The sequence below is a fragment of the Fistularia commersonii genome, chromosome 7 (assembly GCF_037954325.1).
Source record: "Fistularia commersonii isolate RoL2024-O1a breed Wild chromosome 7, RoL_Fcom_v1.0, whole genome shotgun sequence".
NCBI classification, from domain to species: domain Eukaryota; kingdom Metazoa; phylum Chordata; class Actinopteri; order Syngnathiformes; family Fistulariidae; genus Fistularia; species Fistularia commersonii.
The window spans coordinates 12,974,309-12,992,102 of NC_141290.1; the positions used below are offsets into that span (position 1 = coordinate 12,974,309).

Sequence of the window (17,794 nt, forward strand, 5' to 3'; positions counted from 1 at the left end):
AAAAATCTGCATGTCCTTGAATTCCAATCAAATTAGTAGGGATGCGATATTTCATCCAGATGTAACAAGGTGTAAACCATAAAAGGAACATTTGGCCAGTTTAGAATGGTTGGAAAGATCAGCCAATTATAGTAACATCGAAAACATTAATTTATTATACATGTTAAAAAGGAAATTAGTGACATTAGAGTGAGGGTTAGTTTTGTCAAGTTATACTCAGTTTTTTGTCATAACAAAACTCCAAAAGCTATAAAAACAAATATGAATTACACTTATTCTATATTCAGATGGTCTTAAATTTAAATATGTATCCTTTAATTCATAGGCGTACGTGTAATGACCATTATACTGTGTTTCTAAGGAAAGCCAAGCGATAGAAACGCTAAAAGCTATTTTCATTTCCTTTTTACAGTAATTACTGATATCATCCCCAAAAATAAAAGAAGGTGATTGTATAGCTGCTTGGGGTGCAAGTTGTTTAGATTCTAGATTTGTGTCTAATAAAAAAAACAAACCAACAAAAAACAAACAATAAATGTATAGTTACATCCATCACTCTATTAAATTAGATTTTAAATATAGACTGTATATATTGGGTAATAGAATACATTTAATGCCATTTGTTTCTATCTTTAAATGAGGTTAAAAACCTTACCTTTATGAGTTGATGCTGCGGATGCAGACAGACAGAGTCTGTGATGGAGTGAGAACGCCAGAATATTTATCTCTTACTTCCCTATGTCCCTCCTCTCCCTCCATCACGGGGGGGGATTTAAATAGAGACACACACACACACACACACACACACACACACACACACACACACACACACACACACACACACACACACACACACACACACACATGATTTCTGAACTTTTAATTCTACTGAACTAAGAACCATAACGAAGAACAACTGATTTTAATACTTGTGTTGTATTAAATAGCCACCGATGTCCTCTTCTGTATAATGAATTGGTGACTTTATCCACGTTCCGGGGCAGGATTAACAAGATCGCTGTTGAATTTCCCTTCTCCGGTTGTTAATCAGTTAGTCTGCTGTACATGGAAGAACTATTAAAAGCTCTTGTTGGGGTCATCTTCGCTCGTGCACCATGGGCTGGGTTGTAATTTGTGGACAGTTGCAACACAAAATGATGAAGTCGTACTCTTCCTTTTATGACGCAAATCCCAATAGCCAAACAGTTTGTTGCATTATTGAGGATGAATTGTCCCCTCCTCAAATCCAGTCTGATTGGGATAATAGCTGCAGACAATGCTAAGCTGTGGTTTTAGTCCAGGAATGTAGTTTCCAGTTTACATGTGGCGGAGGCTTTCCAACTAAACATAGACAAATTGCAGTGCTGGACGATGCAGCCACACTTTGAAGTTTGCCCTACTTGTGTTTGTGTGTGTGCTTGCTTTGTGCTTGGGTTGGGGCCTTGGTAGCATCAAGGGGCAAAATGAAAACAGTCCCAGGTGTCTGCGTGACATTCGTCTTCGGCAACTCATTTTCACCCCCGCTCAAAATTAAGTCCTCAGATTAATCTGCAAGTCCAGGTTGTTTTTGTTAGCAATTCAGTTGGAGCAAGTCTCAGTCAAGTGAGGAATCTAGTAATATGGAAAGTGTATTATGGAATAACGCAATACCCCTTTTGGTTATTTTAGTTTATGAAACAACAGATGCACAATAGCCTTTTAAATTTCAACTGCTGTAATAGCATGCCTTAACAGATATAATAACCTATACTCTAGATCAGTGACGTGCGGTGAGGTTTATGGCTGGTGAGGCACTGATGTCATCACAGTCAGATTTACAAACATATGAACCCTACAGAATAGGTTATTCACCATTTTATTGGCAGCAGTTGACGTGTTTTGTTTTAAATATCATATCAGCATTTTTTTCATATACAAACTTTAGCATAGAAAAAAGCACATGTAAAGAAAACGTTATTATCTCTTACCTTTACTAATAAATGAAGTCCATGCGCCGCTCCTTCTGACGAAAAGCATTGATAACTTGCTTATAGAAATCTTCCTTATCTTTCTTCAGCTTTAAAAGTCTCTCTGTCTCAATGGAAATCACTGCCAGTGAAGACAGTCGTACTTGATCGGTCCTGTTCCGACTGTATGTTTTGAGTCTTTTCGGTGCCGAGAATGAACACTCCACCGATGTGTTGTCATAGCCGAAACAGTGACCACCGGCCGGAGCAACTCCTTCGCCTCAGGAACAGTTTGGATGAGATCCTTCTGGGCCAAAAAGTTGAGAAGCTGCCCAAGAGATTTGCATTCATCCCTCCTGTTTCTGAGCTATACAGCCTGATGAGATCGGCAAAAAAATAACTGGATGGTTGCAATTGACTTGCTATCTGTTTACTGTAGTTTTATATTGCTAATTGTATTATTCTGTAGCTGACTAGTAAGAAGGATCCCTGGGATCAGCGGTGCCCCCTACCATGAGGCACCGTCACTGCGTGCCTCACTTGATGTCTCTTCACAGTTGCTTTATGATTATGAGAAACACGATACAGTTGTTGACAAAAAACATTAGATACATCAGCTAAAGTATGGAAGTATTAAAAGTGTTTTTTTAAAAGTGACATCCACAGAGGCAGCAATACAGCTTCAGTGCATAGCATGGCAGCACAGTTAGCAGAATCATTGCACAATCAATAGTGGGCTCAGGTGGTAGCTGCGTCGCCGCACGTCTCTTCTTCATATTTGAACAGTAAATGTGAATTTTTTTTCGTGATTTTGAAAAAAAAAAAAAAACATTACTGATGGTGAAAGTGGAAAGTAACTTTATGGTACAAATCACAGAATAAATATAACCTTTTAATTTGTTCTTTCATTTTGCATTTTTTTTCTTTCCGTGATGACAGGTGAGGCCCGGCCTCCCCTGCCTCTACTGACTGCACGTCACTACTCTTGATCAGTGCAATATGCACATGCATCAATTTTTTGAACATGAAGTTATTTGCCTCCATTCATTAGTTTTTCTTCATGAATTTAATCGATTTAAAAATCTGACTCAAATTTGATGCGCTCAAAAAACTGAAGTACATCTGGAAAAACTACTTCTCCTTTCGTACATTCCCTTCTGGGGTCGCAATGGTGAATCATCATGACTTTTTTCTGCATCCTCCTCCCTCACACCAACTCACTTCATATTCCATTTTAAAACATCTATAGATCTCCTTGGTCTTAGGGTATGAAAGCACTTACTTATTAAATAGAGGCCGTTTCTACCGAGATATTCACCATCCTTTGTACATGTCCAAAACATCTCAGTTTGTCTTAATCTCCAAAGCATCTAACATATGCTGTCCCATTGATTGACTTGTTCTCGATCCTTTTACATCCTACTTATCCAAAGAGAACCTCAACATTTTCATTTCTGATATCTCCAGCTGTGCCTCCTGTCTTTTCCCCAATGCCACCATCCCTAAACCAGACATCCTGACTGATCTCACCACTGTCTTTTACACCTTTCCTTTCATTCTGGTTGATACTCTTTTATCACGCCTGAGACTTTTCCTAAGCCCTGCTTGAATGCGTTTCTTTCTTTCTCCACACTTCTTTGCTCTGGATAGTTGACCCCAGGTACTTAAAATCCTCAACCATCTCTAATCCCTCCCACCATTCTACATGGGATCCCTCTTATTCACAAACACATATGCTCTCTTATTGTGGCTAACCTCTTTTACGCTACAAAAAAAATAGAAATACACAATAAGCTACCAAGAAATGATAGTCAAATGGACAGGAAATCACTTGAGTGATTGAACAAAAAGGCAAAAGATCACCTGAAATTACCCAAAATCCTGCAAATAATTAAAACATATTTTTTTCCACTCAATAGAAATAGCTACTCATCTTTACAGCCTCTTTCCTGAATTAAATCATTCAACGGCTTCAAATCACTAGAGAAGTGTTTTGACTTGCTCCGGTATTTTCAGCTGGCCCTGCAGTAAGCCTTGGTCTATGTTACTGGAAGGGTGAGGAGATGTTTCATAATTTATCCTCTGAAGCTGCTGGAGGGAGAAATTTCAAGTGATAATTTTAGACTGGAGTCTTCAACCATCCTTGGGAGAAATTCAGGGCTCTGCAGCCCTTGAGCACCGGTCGTGAATCTCTATCATACCAATCAAAACAATCTAGATGCATCAGTCGTGAAGACTTAGGGAGTGACGAGGCAAAATAGCAAATTAATTTTAAATATTGCTGATGAACTGATGTTATGAAATACAACAAACATTTGTAGGTGCTAAAAAACTTTCTTTGACAGCTAACAAGTGAGTTATTTGGCCATTCTGAGCTAAAGTTATTAAGTTCTTGCATGTCCAGGGCGGATCTGCATACATTAAAGGAAAATAAAATAAATATCTCCGGAATGATAAAGTACTTATGATCTTATGATGAACAACATTCCTAGTGATTTTCCTCCTTATTGAATTACACTCACTGAATTTTCTCAATCCAAAGGAAATAGTCCTCATTATCACAACTAGTTGTTTTTTTTCCTCAATTGTATATTGCTATTCCATTTTTGCAACTTCTACAACTTCCACTTTTCCTGTACTTTAACTCTAAATTGCTGACATGTATGAGAGTTATAAAAAGCGGACTGCGTAGTGATTGGATATTGTAAATTTACTGCTTGTGTTGAAACAATGTCTCTTGGGTCAGAACAATCACTTTAAGGTGCTGTGGAACCATTTCCCTCTTTGTGTAAATCTTAATCCTCTTCACCCTCAATCTCTGACTCTTATTTCGATTTATAACACCGAGTTCCAAGCTGTCGCCTCACGGTGGCTGATTATATTTCCATCGTATATGTATGGCAGCGGAATTAACTGAGTGCAGTGTGAATCTGCCTGGCTGTCTCCAGGAAACGGAACACTAACTTACATACACACACATATACTGATATTGAGGGTATCAGACAGCAGTTTATCGCACTGTAGCTCACATGCAGCATTTTGCAGGCAGGCATGATAGTCCCTCTTCACTAGTATTATTTAAAATATTAATTGTGTTACCCAGTCAATAAAGAATATTTCTATGTTAAGCATATCATTCCTCAGCCTCTGAAGAGGAGCCTTTTATTCGAACCAATTTGGTGCTCTCTGTTGACCTCTGGTGGACATAAGAATATCCCAATTTCTGCCTACGTGCAGAAATCGATTCCCAAAAATAATTTATAAAATTGGGTGCATGTGCGTGTGCATGTGCGTGTATTTGTATCAATATATATCTTGGTTTTTAAGTAGTATTTTTGTCAAGTTATTTTTCAACTCTGGTTGAGTAAGAAATGGTCCCACTCCAGAATAGAGATTTACCCAGAATTGTACACAAAAGATTTAAAAGTAATCTAGAAGTTATATATCTTTATGGGGAAAAGTGAACCACCTGAGGGAGATGTAAATAAAAAAAATCTATATACCGAAACTGGAGTTTGTCGGATATTCAGATCCTTGTGAGTGTGTAGTATGTGTAGATGTAGTAGTTTATGGAAGATGAAACCGTATTCCCCTGTTGTTTACTTGTTTTGGTTGGCACTGAGACAAACAGCTGTAACAGCTGCCCGTCACTTTGGTCACTTTGCCAATGGCCCGGTGCAGCCGAGCGATGGGGCCGGACATCACAGCGCCGTTGTTCATTGACAGCTGGTGATCTGATGAGCTCATAACTCTGCACTTTGAGATGAGAGTGCGTTGCAACATCACTGTATGGGCTATAAAATTAACATAAGTTTGAAATAAGAGATGACAGTTTGAAATATTTTTTTTTATCTTTATTTTTTTGTTATCTTAACACTTGATAGTGAAACCCTGATGGCTTTATATGTCAATCATACTCGGACCACATCACAAACGTAGTGCTTATTTTGCTTTCTCAGAAAAGGCATCAGCCGACTTTCCCAAGTAGTAATTTTACAAACAGACACAACGGTCGAATCTAAACAAAGATCCAAAATTCAGTGTTTTAATACTTAAGCTTAAAATGCACCTGGAGATTCACTTTAACCCAGAAGCATGAAATTCTCTCCAGCAACTAATGAAACCAGTGAATACGTCTAAAAAGCAGTGAGCCAGGTGGTAGTTTTTTTCTTTCACTGCAGCCGGAGTGAAAGGATAGAGTGAGATGAGCTGGATATTGACGAATGGAGGCTGGAAGCAATGCTAGCATAGCCATCAACGTGAGTCTCGGGTGGGTTGAGGCTCCAGGCTTTACTGGGAATGTGCCAGAGCTCCTGCTCCCTGACCAAACCCAAATCCCTTGGGGCCGAAGTTCTTTGCATAGCAACCTGTGAACCAGTGAGGAGTTTGAAATAGAATTTGAAGCGAGCGGTAGCGATTCATTTTCAGATATTTATTTTTATACTAAATCATAATATTTGCAGGAATTGGGGAAAGAGAAGGACAATCTAATACTATTTAACAGATAAAACTAACAGTTTTTACCAATACTATGTATATATTTATATAATGCTTAGTTTTACACTTTAGTAATGTAGATTTTCTTGTCTTTACATGACTGTGAACCTCTTCAGCATGATTTTTTCTCCACTACTGTCTTAGCCAACATATTTGCACTTATTATTAACTTATTATTTGGAATTGTGAATTTAAAGTTAAACTGTATCAGATGAAAATTGCACCCTTTCCCTGAGTTGAAAGTGACGCCATAAGACTAAATCCAACCTAAACAACACAATTGGTGTTCCTTTTTTCCTTTCCTTCAAAAATATAAATACAATTATTCTCAATTTAACATTGACACTATTTTTTAGTACTGTGTAATAAGCAAAATTAAAGTGTATAAAATCAGTGAATGGTTCCCTACCATTTTCCTCATGGTTTAATGGTAGCAGGCTCCTTTTATGAAACCATGCAAATTGTCACATTTTCAAATCTTATACTGCAATCAGACAATTTGTGTCACCAGTCCCCAGTGATTAGTTTGTTTCGAAAAAAGGGGAAATATTGAAGTCTTTTTTTTTTCTTTCGGGATGTTATTATGTGAACATAATGAATTTTCAGAAATATTATTAAAGCATGAATTTATCATAGAATTTGATTATCATTATAGATTATAAACCACATTGCTTTCTGAAATACAGATATTAAACATCATATATAAACATCTTGAGCCGCCCTAAAATTTGCAGAATGATTAGTGCCTGTTGATGTGTGAGGTGAACAGAAAGGGAAAGTTCTCTCACCTTTGCAGTAGATCTCCCCATCTCTATCAGCAACGGTTGTGGACTCTAGTCCTTTGCCACAGCTGGCGCAGCGGAAGCAGCCTTTGTGCCAGGACTATGGAGAGCGAAGAGAGTTGAAGGTTCAAGTGCTTGAATCGCAAAATCGACCAGGAGTTTATTGACCGTATAGATCCTCCTTACGTTGCCTCCACCAATTACTTTTTCTGCCGCATACACTGTTCTGCTGCATCGTGGACACACATCTGAACCACTGGCTTTTTGGGCGAACTTGGAGGGATTTGGGTTAGTTGTTGGGCGGTGAGGAGTAGGTCTGTCAAGAGAGTCTAAGTTTTAAACAATACAAAGCAACAAGAAGCACAGCAATACTAAAACAGACACAAATCAATGCTCAAAGCTCTTTTTATTTATTTAAGAAATTTCACATGCTGAAAAAAGCGGAATTTCAAGTAAAATGCATAGTATGCATTGCATATTTTCAAATTCTGTGCCTCCTTTAAGCAGTTTGTGAATCTGGGGAAATTTGTTGCATTTAATTTTTTATTTTCATTTTCATTTCATTTTCAATAATTTGGATGATTTTCGAGAAAAATGGGTTAATGGCTTTTTGGTAAATTAGTGAGGGCTTCCACATGATTTTAAAAACAGCATTTCACTGAAGCATCAGAAAATACCAAAGATCTAAATATTACATGATATTCAATATATCGATAAATTGCATTGCCCTAATGTTACATGTTGAATTGACTTTTACAAGGTTTAAACAAAATTTTCATCAGATTTCATATTTCAATTTGAAATATACAGAATCATTTTGTAATGTAAATGTTTGTGTTCTCACTCTTGTGGCTTAATTCCAAGACCTTCTCCCGTGTCCATGCTCAGAGTCCCAGCCCCACCTCCGAAGCCGTACCCTTTTGGGCCATATTTCTTGCCGTAGCATGATTTGCAATAAATTTCATCCACATGGACGGCCACCGTGGTGCTGTCTAAGTTCTTCTTACAAACCACTTAAAAAAAGGGGGGACAGAAACAGAAACAGAAAACCCCCTCCTGTTTTAGTCAAGAAAAGTACAAACGGCAAATGGAACAAACATAAACTTTAAATTGCATTCCGCTGTGTATTTGCTGGCTCAAATAAATACTGGTCTGTGCTTGAGAGGGAGAGGGGGGAAAAGCCTTCCATTTAAGGAAAACAAGCCAAAGTCACATGTTTCCAGCAGATCCATTTAAGGTAAGATGCCGAGTGAAAACCTGTGGATGCTCTGGCTTTCACTCTTGGTGCCAAAATACTCCACATTCCATCACAGTTCGCTCACTTGTTTGTTCAATAAGAGTCGGTCAAAGCATGTGGCAGATTAAACTTGAGAAATTTAAATACTTACTGCACAGAAAACAGGATTTGTGCCAACTCTTGCCTTCACACTGCACTTCCTCTGCGAAGTAGACAGTTTTCTGGCAGCAGCCGCACTTGTTTCCCCCACCAAGAGGCATCCTGCGAGCACGTGGGGAGAGCCACTCGTGAACATTTTTCATTCATTGCACTGACATCGGCTTTGTAGAGAAGACACGGGACATCTGCGAGTGTTGACTTCAAATACTATTCCTATAAAAGGAAATTGCAACTTTTTGTTGCACCCTTTGCTGGCTATACATACAAGAATTCATTTATTGAAGCCTAGAATTTAAATCACCTGCTGTTAATGCTCAGATTTCACCTGGTTTGGGTTTTAATTTACTTCACCCAGTTTGGGATTATGGAATACTAAACCATTTGATAGACAAGAGCTTCATGAAATAAAATCGCATCAGACAAGGTTAAGATCTGCGCAGAGAGTTTGTTATCTCGTAGATTGCTCTGGATAAACAGGAAATTCCCTGCAATTTATTTTGTTGTCTCTCATGTTAACAGCTCATACAACTCACAGTCCTGATGCGTTATTTTGACTTAGGTAGCTGCCCGATCTTGGACTTTAAATTTTTTTTTCCGTCAAAGCTATTTTCTACAATATTCTCAGTTCCAGAAAATCTCAGGCATTTCCTTTCTAACCCGAGTTGATTACTGGAGTCACTGAAATGCAAGAATTTAAACTGTCATTGTCGAATGTTTTAATAAAACCGCTGACATATCATAGCATACGAAATCCAATCCCTTATCCATCTGTAATTATTTCACAAAGTTCATCCGTCAGTCACGATGACTGAAAGTGTTGAAAGTGTTGCAAACGACCATCAGCTTAGACCCTACCTGCGCTGGGTTGAAAGGCTGTTCTTCTCCCCCGGCAGTTCAGTGTTACAGAGAGAAGTGTGGGTACAATGAGAATGATGAAGAGGGCCGGAGGGAGTCTGAAGGATAACGGGCTGAGCCGAGGGAGGAGTCAGGTCACAGGGAGAAGCAGGGAGGAGGAGGGGGAGAAAGATGGGACCATCACTGATGAGCAGGGAGGGACTGACACAACTTCCCGCAAAATATGTACCATATTATGAGCACTGGGTTAACTATAATTTATTGTATACAAATTAGAGCTGGGCAATAAATCAACACAGAGATCAATTATCTTGTTTCTGTGGAATTGTATTCTGTATTACCCCCCAATAATGCAATATGTTATTTTGCAGACACAGATCATGGTGATGTCAAAACTTTTGTTTTTGATAATTCATAATAATTTATCCTTTATTAATCCCCATGGGGAAATTCAATCACTGCAATTAACCCTTTATGGTTAAACTGATGAGCCATGAGCAGTAGACATGCCGTCCACCTGCACCAAGGGGATCAGCGTCTTGCTCAACAACACTTTGACACACTAGGAGGAGCCGGGAATAGAACCAGGAATGTTTGGTTCCTCAGCAAGTGCTCAGCCTCCTGCACCATGCAGCACCCAATAGGCCTATTCTGCCCCTTTAATTTGGCCGGCTAAGTGTCCAAAAATAACGAATTACCTCAAATTCTACTAGAAAAATTACTTAAATCCATTTATATGACCATAAATGAAAATTCCAAATGCTGTTATTTAGCAGCGACCATGAAGTACTGATCAAGAATAGTTAAAAGATGTGATTAATTTATTTAATTTTTGCAGTTCAACAGAATTTTGATGACTTTTATACTTCCACCCCAGAATAACTAGATTTTCTCAGTCTGGATGTTTTGCTGTGATGACACAGTGGGATTGTAAGCCACAGGCACAGCTGAGTAATGGAACGTTTGGCAAGAGCCAGATGTTTCCCTTGAGAGTTTGCGGAAGCCCAATAGTTTACTCAGAGAGAGCAAATACTGGACTTACATTCACCAGACAGACCGGGATTTCAAAAATGGCCTGAAAAGAATAAATTAACAAATAATTAAGCGGAGGTTCTCCTTCAAACCGTTTAACTGTAGATGAGTCTGTTCCTCTTAGCCACATCTGACATTTTCTCTTGACAGTCCTACCATGCGTTTGCCGTGAGGAACATGTGTTCCCATTCGAGTTTTGGATGTGGGCAGTCCCTGCAGGTTCTTTTTCCTCTCTCTGACATGATAAATAGAGGCAGAAGCAGAAGCACCAGTGACGTCAAGAGGCACTTAATTAACCCGATTGAGCCCAACTTCTGGATTGTTGTTTTTGTGACGCTAGAGTTTTATGTGGAAAGCAATACATCAGTATTCATGACATAAGTCTCATATTACATACAGCGTATTTACTGATTTGCTCCATTTTGTTCAAAATTGATTCCATGCTGTGTGTATAAGATTTAATCAGAAATCTTTTCAATCTACTTAATTCACAAAAAAAAAAAAAAAGCCCCAAAATACAACAATGTGAGAACTCCTCTAAAATATTGAACTTACCTATAATTTGCTTTGGATTATTAGAAAAAATAAATTAAAAAAATTAAAAAATGTAATCAATATACAAAAAAAATCATCAACAAACAAGCAAATGTAGGAAATGTCTTACAATTTAAATAAATAATGCTGAAGTTCTTGGATTTACTTGTTTTCTTTTTGTTTTTTTTTAACAGTTTTTTTGCATTTGACCTGTCAAAATATGTAATGAATTACTATTACAAAAAGGAGATGAATCAAATAAATATAAGCAAAAGAATGTTTCTACCCCTTCAATTCTACATAACTGTTAAAATTTCAAATCCCTCTGATATAAGTAGCTTGAGGCAGCACGGTGGCACAGTGAGCAGCGCTTCCGTCTCACTCTGGTTCGATTCCGACAAGGGGTCCTTTCTGTGTGGGGATTGCATTTTCTCTCCATGTCTATGTGGGTTTCCTCCTGGTGCTCCTGTTTCTTCCCACGGTCTAAAATCATGCTGCATGTTAATTGGGAAAATATTGGGAAAAATCCCCTGAATGAGTGAGTGAATGGTTGTTTATGTATGTGGCCCTGCGATTGACTGGCGACCAGTCCAGGGTGCCCCAGAATGCAGGATAAGCAGCAGAAGATGGATGGATAGATGAATAGCTTGAATTAACTTTCAGACGACCAGCTATGAAGACTGAACAATTTCTACAATCCCCAGAAGACTGGGATGTCTTAATTCTCTTTTAATTCTCTTAATTCTAAAATTCTGTTTTAAGGATCAGAGCCTGGAAACAGATGTGAGAATCCCCTGATTTTAAGAAAATTGTGAAACCGTCCCCTGCTGATGAAAAGTTCACGGATGTATTAGCATATATTAGTATATTATAAGTCACGCATTCGCTGTCACCTTCATCTCAACCCTGGGTATGAAGCCATGACTGCCGCTCTTTATATTTTAACATAGAAATGTCAGTCATTTGATGTCTTATGATATATTTGCTTTTTACAAAATATATTAATCCCTGGACATTTTTATCGATTTCCTATCAAATATAATTTGGACCCTGGCAGAGATTATGATGTCCCTGAGTGCACTTCTAGTTTAATCAAGCACTCGTGACAGCTTTGCAGCGACAGAGAGGTTTAATGTTCTCTCCGAAGAGGAAAGTCTTTCTGTTTAATGGCTTGGAGGAGGATGAAGAATCAACTTCTTTTTATTGTGCTTTGTGACTCCTTGTGAAAAGCGTGAGTCATACGTATTGGACTTAACTATTCTAAACATGTAGATCTGCATATTTAGAAATTTTGTTTGAAAAATCTAACCCTCTGTGTCTAAGCAACACTGGTTTCGTTCTCTGATGAGTCGCTGTGGATGGAAAGAGAGTTCAACAACTACCTCTGATCCTGCTGCATAAAGGGCACCTCTGGCATTTCGCAGATGATCATGTCCTCTGTGACATTTAACAGTGGTGTAACAGCAGTAGAAGCTGACTGGCTTTCAGACATGATCAGAATTGCACTCTGTTATAGCGGATGGATGAACAAACTCACAGTGACCACGTTGCATATTGACTTGAAAAAATATGAATCCTGAAGCTGAACTTTAAAGATGCAAGATGAGATGAGATTGAATATTTCATTTATTTTTATCTATGAATTTTCTTTGCATGGCGTCTGTGAGTAACCGAAAAAGGACTATAGAAAGACAATGTATTATTCTGATTGTATAATATATATTGACACTTATAATCTGTTACGCTGCTCTGACAAAGGAATTTCCCCTATGAGGATCAATTTATCTTATCTTATCTTATACTTGAAAACCTGACATTTTATGCAGAATATTATTTCAAAATTACTTCACAATTTTTACTAATATATTTGTGAATTTTCCCGTCAATGACAGAGTTGCCTTCAAATAGGATTAAAAATATGAGGAAAGAAAGACAGGCACATCATAAATTAGACATTTTAAATGTCTGCTATTATTAGACATTTTGATTGTATCCAATTCTAAGCTTTACATCATAAAACCTTGAGCAGAAGGTCAAAACTGTCTACATCACTAACCTAAAAACAGTAACACTTTCAGAGAAGTATTATTTCATTTTTCTTTCTTTTTATTTGTCATCTAGAGGAAACCTCATATGTCGTCCCCACCACCGTGACCAATATGCTTCTTTCCAAAGTGAAAGAATTAGGTATAACTGAGAATGTAATCAATACAAAGGGGGATTCATAGTGGGCTGATTGAGGCCGGGTCAGCTCTCCTCCCTCTCCGTGCATTCTGGGCACTTAACCATCATTGGAAGAGACAATGATGAACTCAAGATGCCTATTTATAGCCGGCGATTGGCCAACACTAGTCCTCTGTTTCAGCTCTGTGGACATCCGCCTTGGCTAATATGTGCTCATGTGATCATGGTCATGAAAGAGGGGGTAGTGGGGATGTGGAGACAGACAGAAAAAAGAAGGAGAGAGACATGGGATTAATCCAGAGAAAGAGGAGAGGATAGACGGCAAAGTGAGATAGGAGGCAAGGACTGGGCTGGGCTGCAGTCCATCCATCAGTGTCCGGAGGAGTGGTGTTATCTCATGGAAGAGCTGAGTGCAGCCTCTGCATTCGAAGTGACTTGAAGCCAGCACTCCTCCCCTGGTAACGCTCTGCTTTTTGGCAACATTTTTTTTTCTCATCGGGACAACTTTTTTTTTTTCCTAGATGAAGCAAGAACAGCAGGAAGAGGTGAATCGTCTCAATATAGAGAATGTGTTGCATGGCAACTGGCTGCGTTGGTGTTTCACCAAAACGTGGACTATATGTACTCGTGTTTTGGCTCATGCTGTTGGTTTATACTGCCTCGTTTTGCTGTCTGCATGGTTTTGTGTGCTTTGTTTTCTTAACTTTATTTCACAAATTGCATTATGTGTGCAATGCAACGACATAATCCACTGCAGTTCACTGATAGGTGATAATAGGTCAGCTATAAAGCCTATAAGTAAGCAGAAGAGTTCCAATGTTAGTATAATGAAATGTGAGGTCACGGTGACCATATGATCCAGGTGTGTTTAGTTACCACTAGTATAAATATCTCAAATGGGGAATTTGTTGATTCTGCTGAAGGCAGTAGGCATTTGACCGGATGGATGATCATACAAGCAGCGGTCGGATGTGGTTTCAGATTTAGATTCTTGCATGCACGGAGACTCCGAGAAGGAAACAGTGCAGTTTCATAAATTAGTCAGTAGAGGTCACATAAGGGCAGAGAATATGGCAGTGCAATGTTTGGACACACCCAGGCGTCTCTCTCTTGCAGTCTGGTTCTGTTGGAAGGCTGGAGGCAAACACGACTCGCTTTATCACCTGAACCAGTGCATGTAGGCAGCAGGACTGAAGTGCTGGATTAACAGGCAGCGAGAGAGGAATAAAAGATGAAGGACTTTTTGCTATCAGTTCAATTTGTCCAGGCTCATTGTGCTTTCCTTTGAAAGTACAGATGCTTTATCTTTGTTGCGGTACTTTCTAATTAACTCGTGATTGTGATCGGCTCTGTGAAATCAAGCCCAAACTTTTTAACTTCAAGGTCAAACATCATCATGGTGGATTTTGTGAAGTTTTGATCTGTCTATCAGTTTGTATTGTGTAACTGTTGTTGAATTTGTTCAAACATATCAAACCTTTAATCCATAATTTTACCATTTATATTTAGACAGGGATAAATGCATGGTTTAAAAACTTATTTAACCCCCCACTTCACCCCACCTTTATGCCTGTACTGAAATGGTAATCTTGTTTTTTTTCTTCTGTAAGTTGATTCGATTTTAATGAAAACAACACGAATAAAACTAAAAAGCAAAAGCCAGTCTTGATTTAGCTCAACAAATAGGGGATGTGAAGATGCAATGAAACACACACATAAATATTTGTTCACTGTGACATGAACATTATGAAAATTATACACATCAATTCCCTCACCCCAAACTTTTATGAGAAATTTTTATGAGAATAGTTGATTATAATGATATGTCTTGATGAGCGCTCATACTTTCTTGAACCAGAAAATACTATGTAATGATAAAAAAAGCATTTATATGAAGAGCACATTTATACGTCAAGCAGTATCTTTTACTATAATCCTCTCTTATCTCTTGTCTGTAAGTCAACGGAGGATTTTGACTTCTAGTTTCCCCAACTGCCTCAGCATATAATCTCTCTCTCAGTTTAAGTCATCCTGCCGAGTGACTTAACTTCAAGGGTAAGCAATTTGCTCAGATGCACAAGAGGGAGCACAGGATAAGTCACCAAAACGCCACCCGTCGCCTTGTGTCTTCACACCAGCATGTGTGTTGTTTTATTGCTCCCAGCGCATTTTAAATTTAGTCACGATCTTCTCTTATTTTGCCACTCTTTCCTCAGCATGCACGTAATCTTTTTTGTGAAACCATAATGTTGGTCATGACAGTTTTACCTCAGAATCCGTAGGGGGTTTTATACCCCCACCTCAGTGATTTCATGGAAAATAAGTGAGTGTGAACACATGTTGACATAATATAATTTCTTCTGTCGTTTATCTCCCTGAGCTGACACCGGCCCAATCGTCTTCCTCTGGCCCAGATTTTCACCAAGGGTCTGCTGAGGGAGCCGGAGCCCTGTAGGCAGCCAACTACAAACATGCAGTGACAATTCAAATCAATCCAGTTCACTGGTTCTGGCTGTGACTCAGGACACTGAGCGCCAGGCAGAAGAGATGCATACGCGACTCCCCAAGCTGGACAATGACAGACCGTCAACAAGGGAGAGTCAGGATAGGGCAGATTATCGGAGTGTTTAACCTGGTATGAGGCTTTATTTTATCATCAGCTGGGATACTGACAGGTCTGTTTGCAAGTCAATGAGAGAGGCAAAGTACTGGAATCCTCGGGCACTAACTGCAGCAGAGGATCTGTCTAGAGTATTGTTATGCAAGCAGGAGGGGCGCAGTCCCACTTTGATTCAGGCAGCGGACAGGGGCTTGGGTGCTTTGGTCCTCGATGCTATTTCGGCCGGAAGCTGCGAAGGGGTGGCCGCTGTCCCATCTAAGAATTAACATACCGGGCAGCATCACACAGGGCTTGAAGCAGGAATCCTGCACAATTAGATGGACTGAAGGTGAAGATGGTGCTTGCTGATTGTTTGCTTGGACATCAAAATATGAGCTTGTCTTGTACTTGTTTCCAGACATTGAAAGCTTCATTTTAGGTAAGTTTGAGTTGTTATTGGTTATTTTATCAAAATACCCAATTTGACAATATTTGATTCATTCATCTAGATTTAAACGATTGTATTAGTGCTCACTTGCTGTCATTGACCTTCTTATCCAGAACAATAACAGATGACAGTATTACTACAGCTGAATCCAGTGTAGTATTTGTTCAGCATGTGAGTAGCTGTCTGACAGCTGTAAACAACACCATCTGGTAGTATACTGTGATATTTAAATTGTGTGTATGACTCCAGGCAGAGAGGGAGGGCATGGGACATGGTAACGCTGCTGAAAACATTTCTGCAAAGATTTTGCGGCTCTGCGATGGTTTTTTAATATGGGATGGGGAGCCATGCGCCCAGTAATTGTGGGGGACGTATGCTGACTCATACCAGCGTGAGCCGCGGGCTTTTAATGCATCAGACTCACACTCTGCTTAGCTTGCTTTGCAATACAGTGCTGTGTGATCATTCATGCATCTGCTGTTTCATGTGCTCATCAAGTAGTGAATCAACTAAAGCTGTTTCTTTCAGGGGTGCAAAAAATTTACCCTCTTTTAAGTCAGCCTGTTTTATTTTTGCCATGGAATTTTGAAAGCTGTGCACAGGAAGATCTAGTACAACAATGGAAAGTTTAATTCACATGAAGTGTTAAAAGCTCATTGTTTGGGCTTTCTGTCTCTCCAAATAGGGTCAGCGTTACTACTCTCAGCATACTTTCAAGATATGGAAAGACACTGCACCAACTAAGCACTGAAAAGCAGGCAAAGTTGGAAATTATTTTATGCATTTGGAATTTAGTTGTATATCTTGATTGTTTGAAATTAGTAAAAATCTAAAAGGAGAGTGCAACCCTTTATTTTTAGATTGAAGAAGTGTGACTTAAATGCAAGCTAACAGTGGTTGCTGTCAATTAAACAAGTCTTGATTTGACAAGATGTCAGTACAGTGTTTCCAGTTTGTTATGTTACTTAAAAGTGATAGTAGGGAGGATTAAATATCCATTCAGCCAGATGTAGCAAGGGAAATTATGCACTTTTCTTCTATCAACCAGCAACTTTTGAATGACACTGCTACATTTAACATAACTCAAATCAGTGTCACCCCACAGAGAATGGCAATGCAGGTATGGCTCCTATTTCATAACATCACCTCCTCCTCCCATGGAGGAAAATATTGCTCAGGACAAAATTTGGTCCCCTCATTATAGCCGTCATCTTGTCTGGGGTGCTTTCGGAGCCTCAGAATTTGCAAAGCACTGGAGTCACATGGAGCTTCTGTGGGGAAAGTGCGCAGTAAACCCCTTGCTGATTTCAACTTTTACATATAATTATGCTAATTATAATAACTATTCGTGGTGATGTTATGATAGTTTTTGTTTCTAAACACTGGAGAATTAATTTGATTTTTTTTTCTCTCTTTCCTAAATGTTACATCTCTGTGTTTCCAGTGGCCCACTGTATGTGTATGAGTATCTGAGGGAGATATGAAATGTCCTTCCTGTAGATATACTCCAACTGAAGAGTA

The 17,794-nt window shown here is 38.9% G+C and overlaps 1 protein-coding gene across 1 annotated transcript; it reads right to left on the reverse strand.

Annotated features, from left to right (window-relative positions):
* Positions 1–5,789: 5,789 nt before the first annotated feature.
* LOC147232807 (cysteine and glycine-rich protein 1-like) lies at positions 5,790–9,567 on the reverse strand. Its single transcript, XM_086149872.1, has 6 exons — positions 9,477–9,567; positions 8,614–8,723; positions 8,070–8,238; positions 7,412–7,541; positions 7,232–7,325; positions 5,790–6,313 (listed from the first exon to the last, which is right to left on the reverse strand). Exons 2-6 carry the CDS (start codon positions 8,720–8,722, stop codon positions 6,237–6,239), a joined length of 579 nt encoding a protein of 192 aa, XP_086005998.1. The 5' UTR covers position 8,723; positions 9,477–9,567; the 3' UTR covers positions 5,790–6,236.
* Positions 9,568–17,794: the final 8,227 nt, after the last annotated feature.

Excerpts from the sequence above, each read along its gene's own strand:
- LOC147232807 (XM_086149872.1), bottom strand. The coding sequence starts at position 8,722 with ATGCCTCTTGGTGGGGGAAACAAGTGCGGCTGCTGCCAGAAAACTGTC. Across the intron at positions 8,239-8,613 it reads CAAATCCTGTTTTCTGTGCA|TGGTTTGTAAGAAGAACTTA; the intron begins GTAAGTATTTAA and ends CCTTTTTTTAAG. Across the intron at positions 6,314-7,231 it reads TGGGGAGATCTACTGCAAAG|GTTGCTATGCAAAGAACTTC; the intron begins GTGAGAGAACTT and ends ACTGGTTCACAG.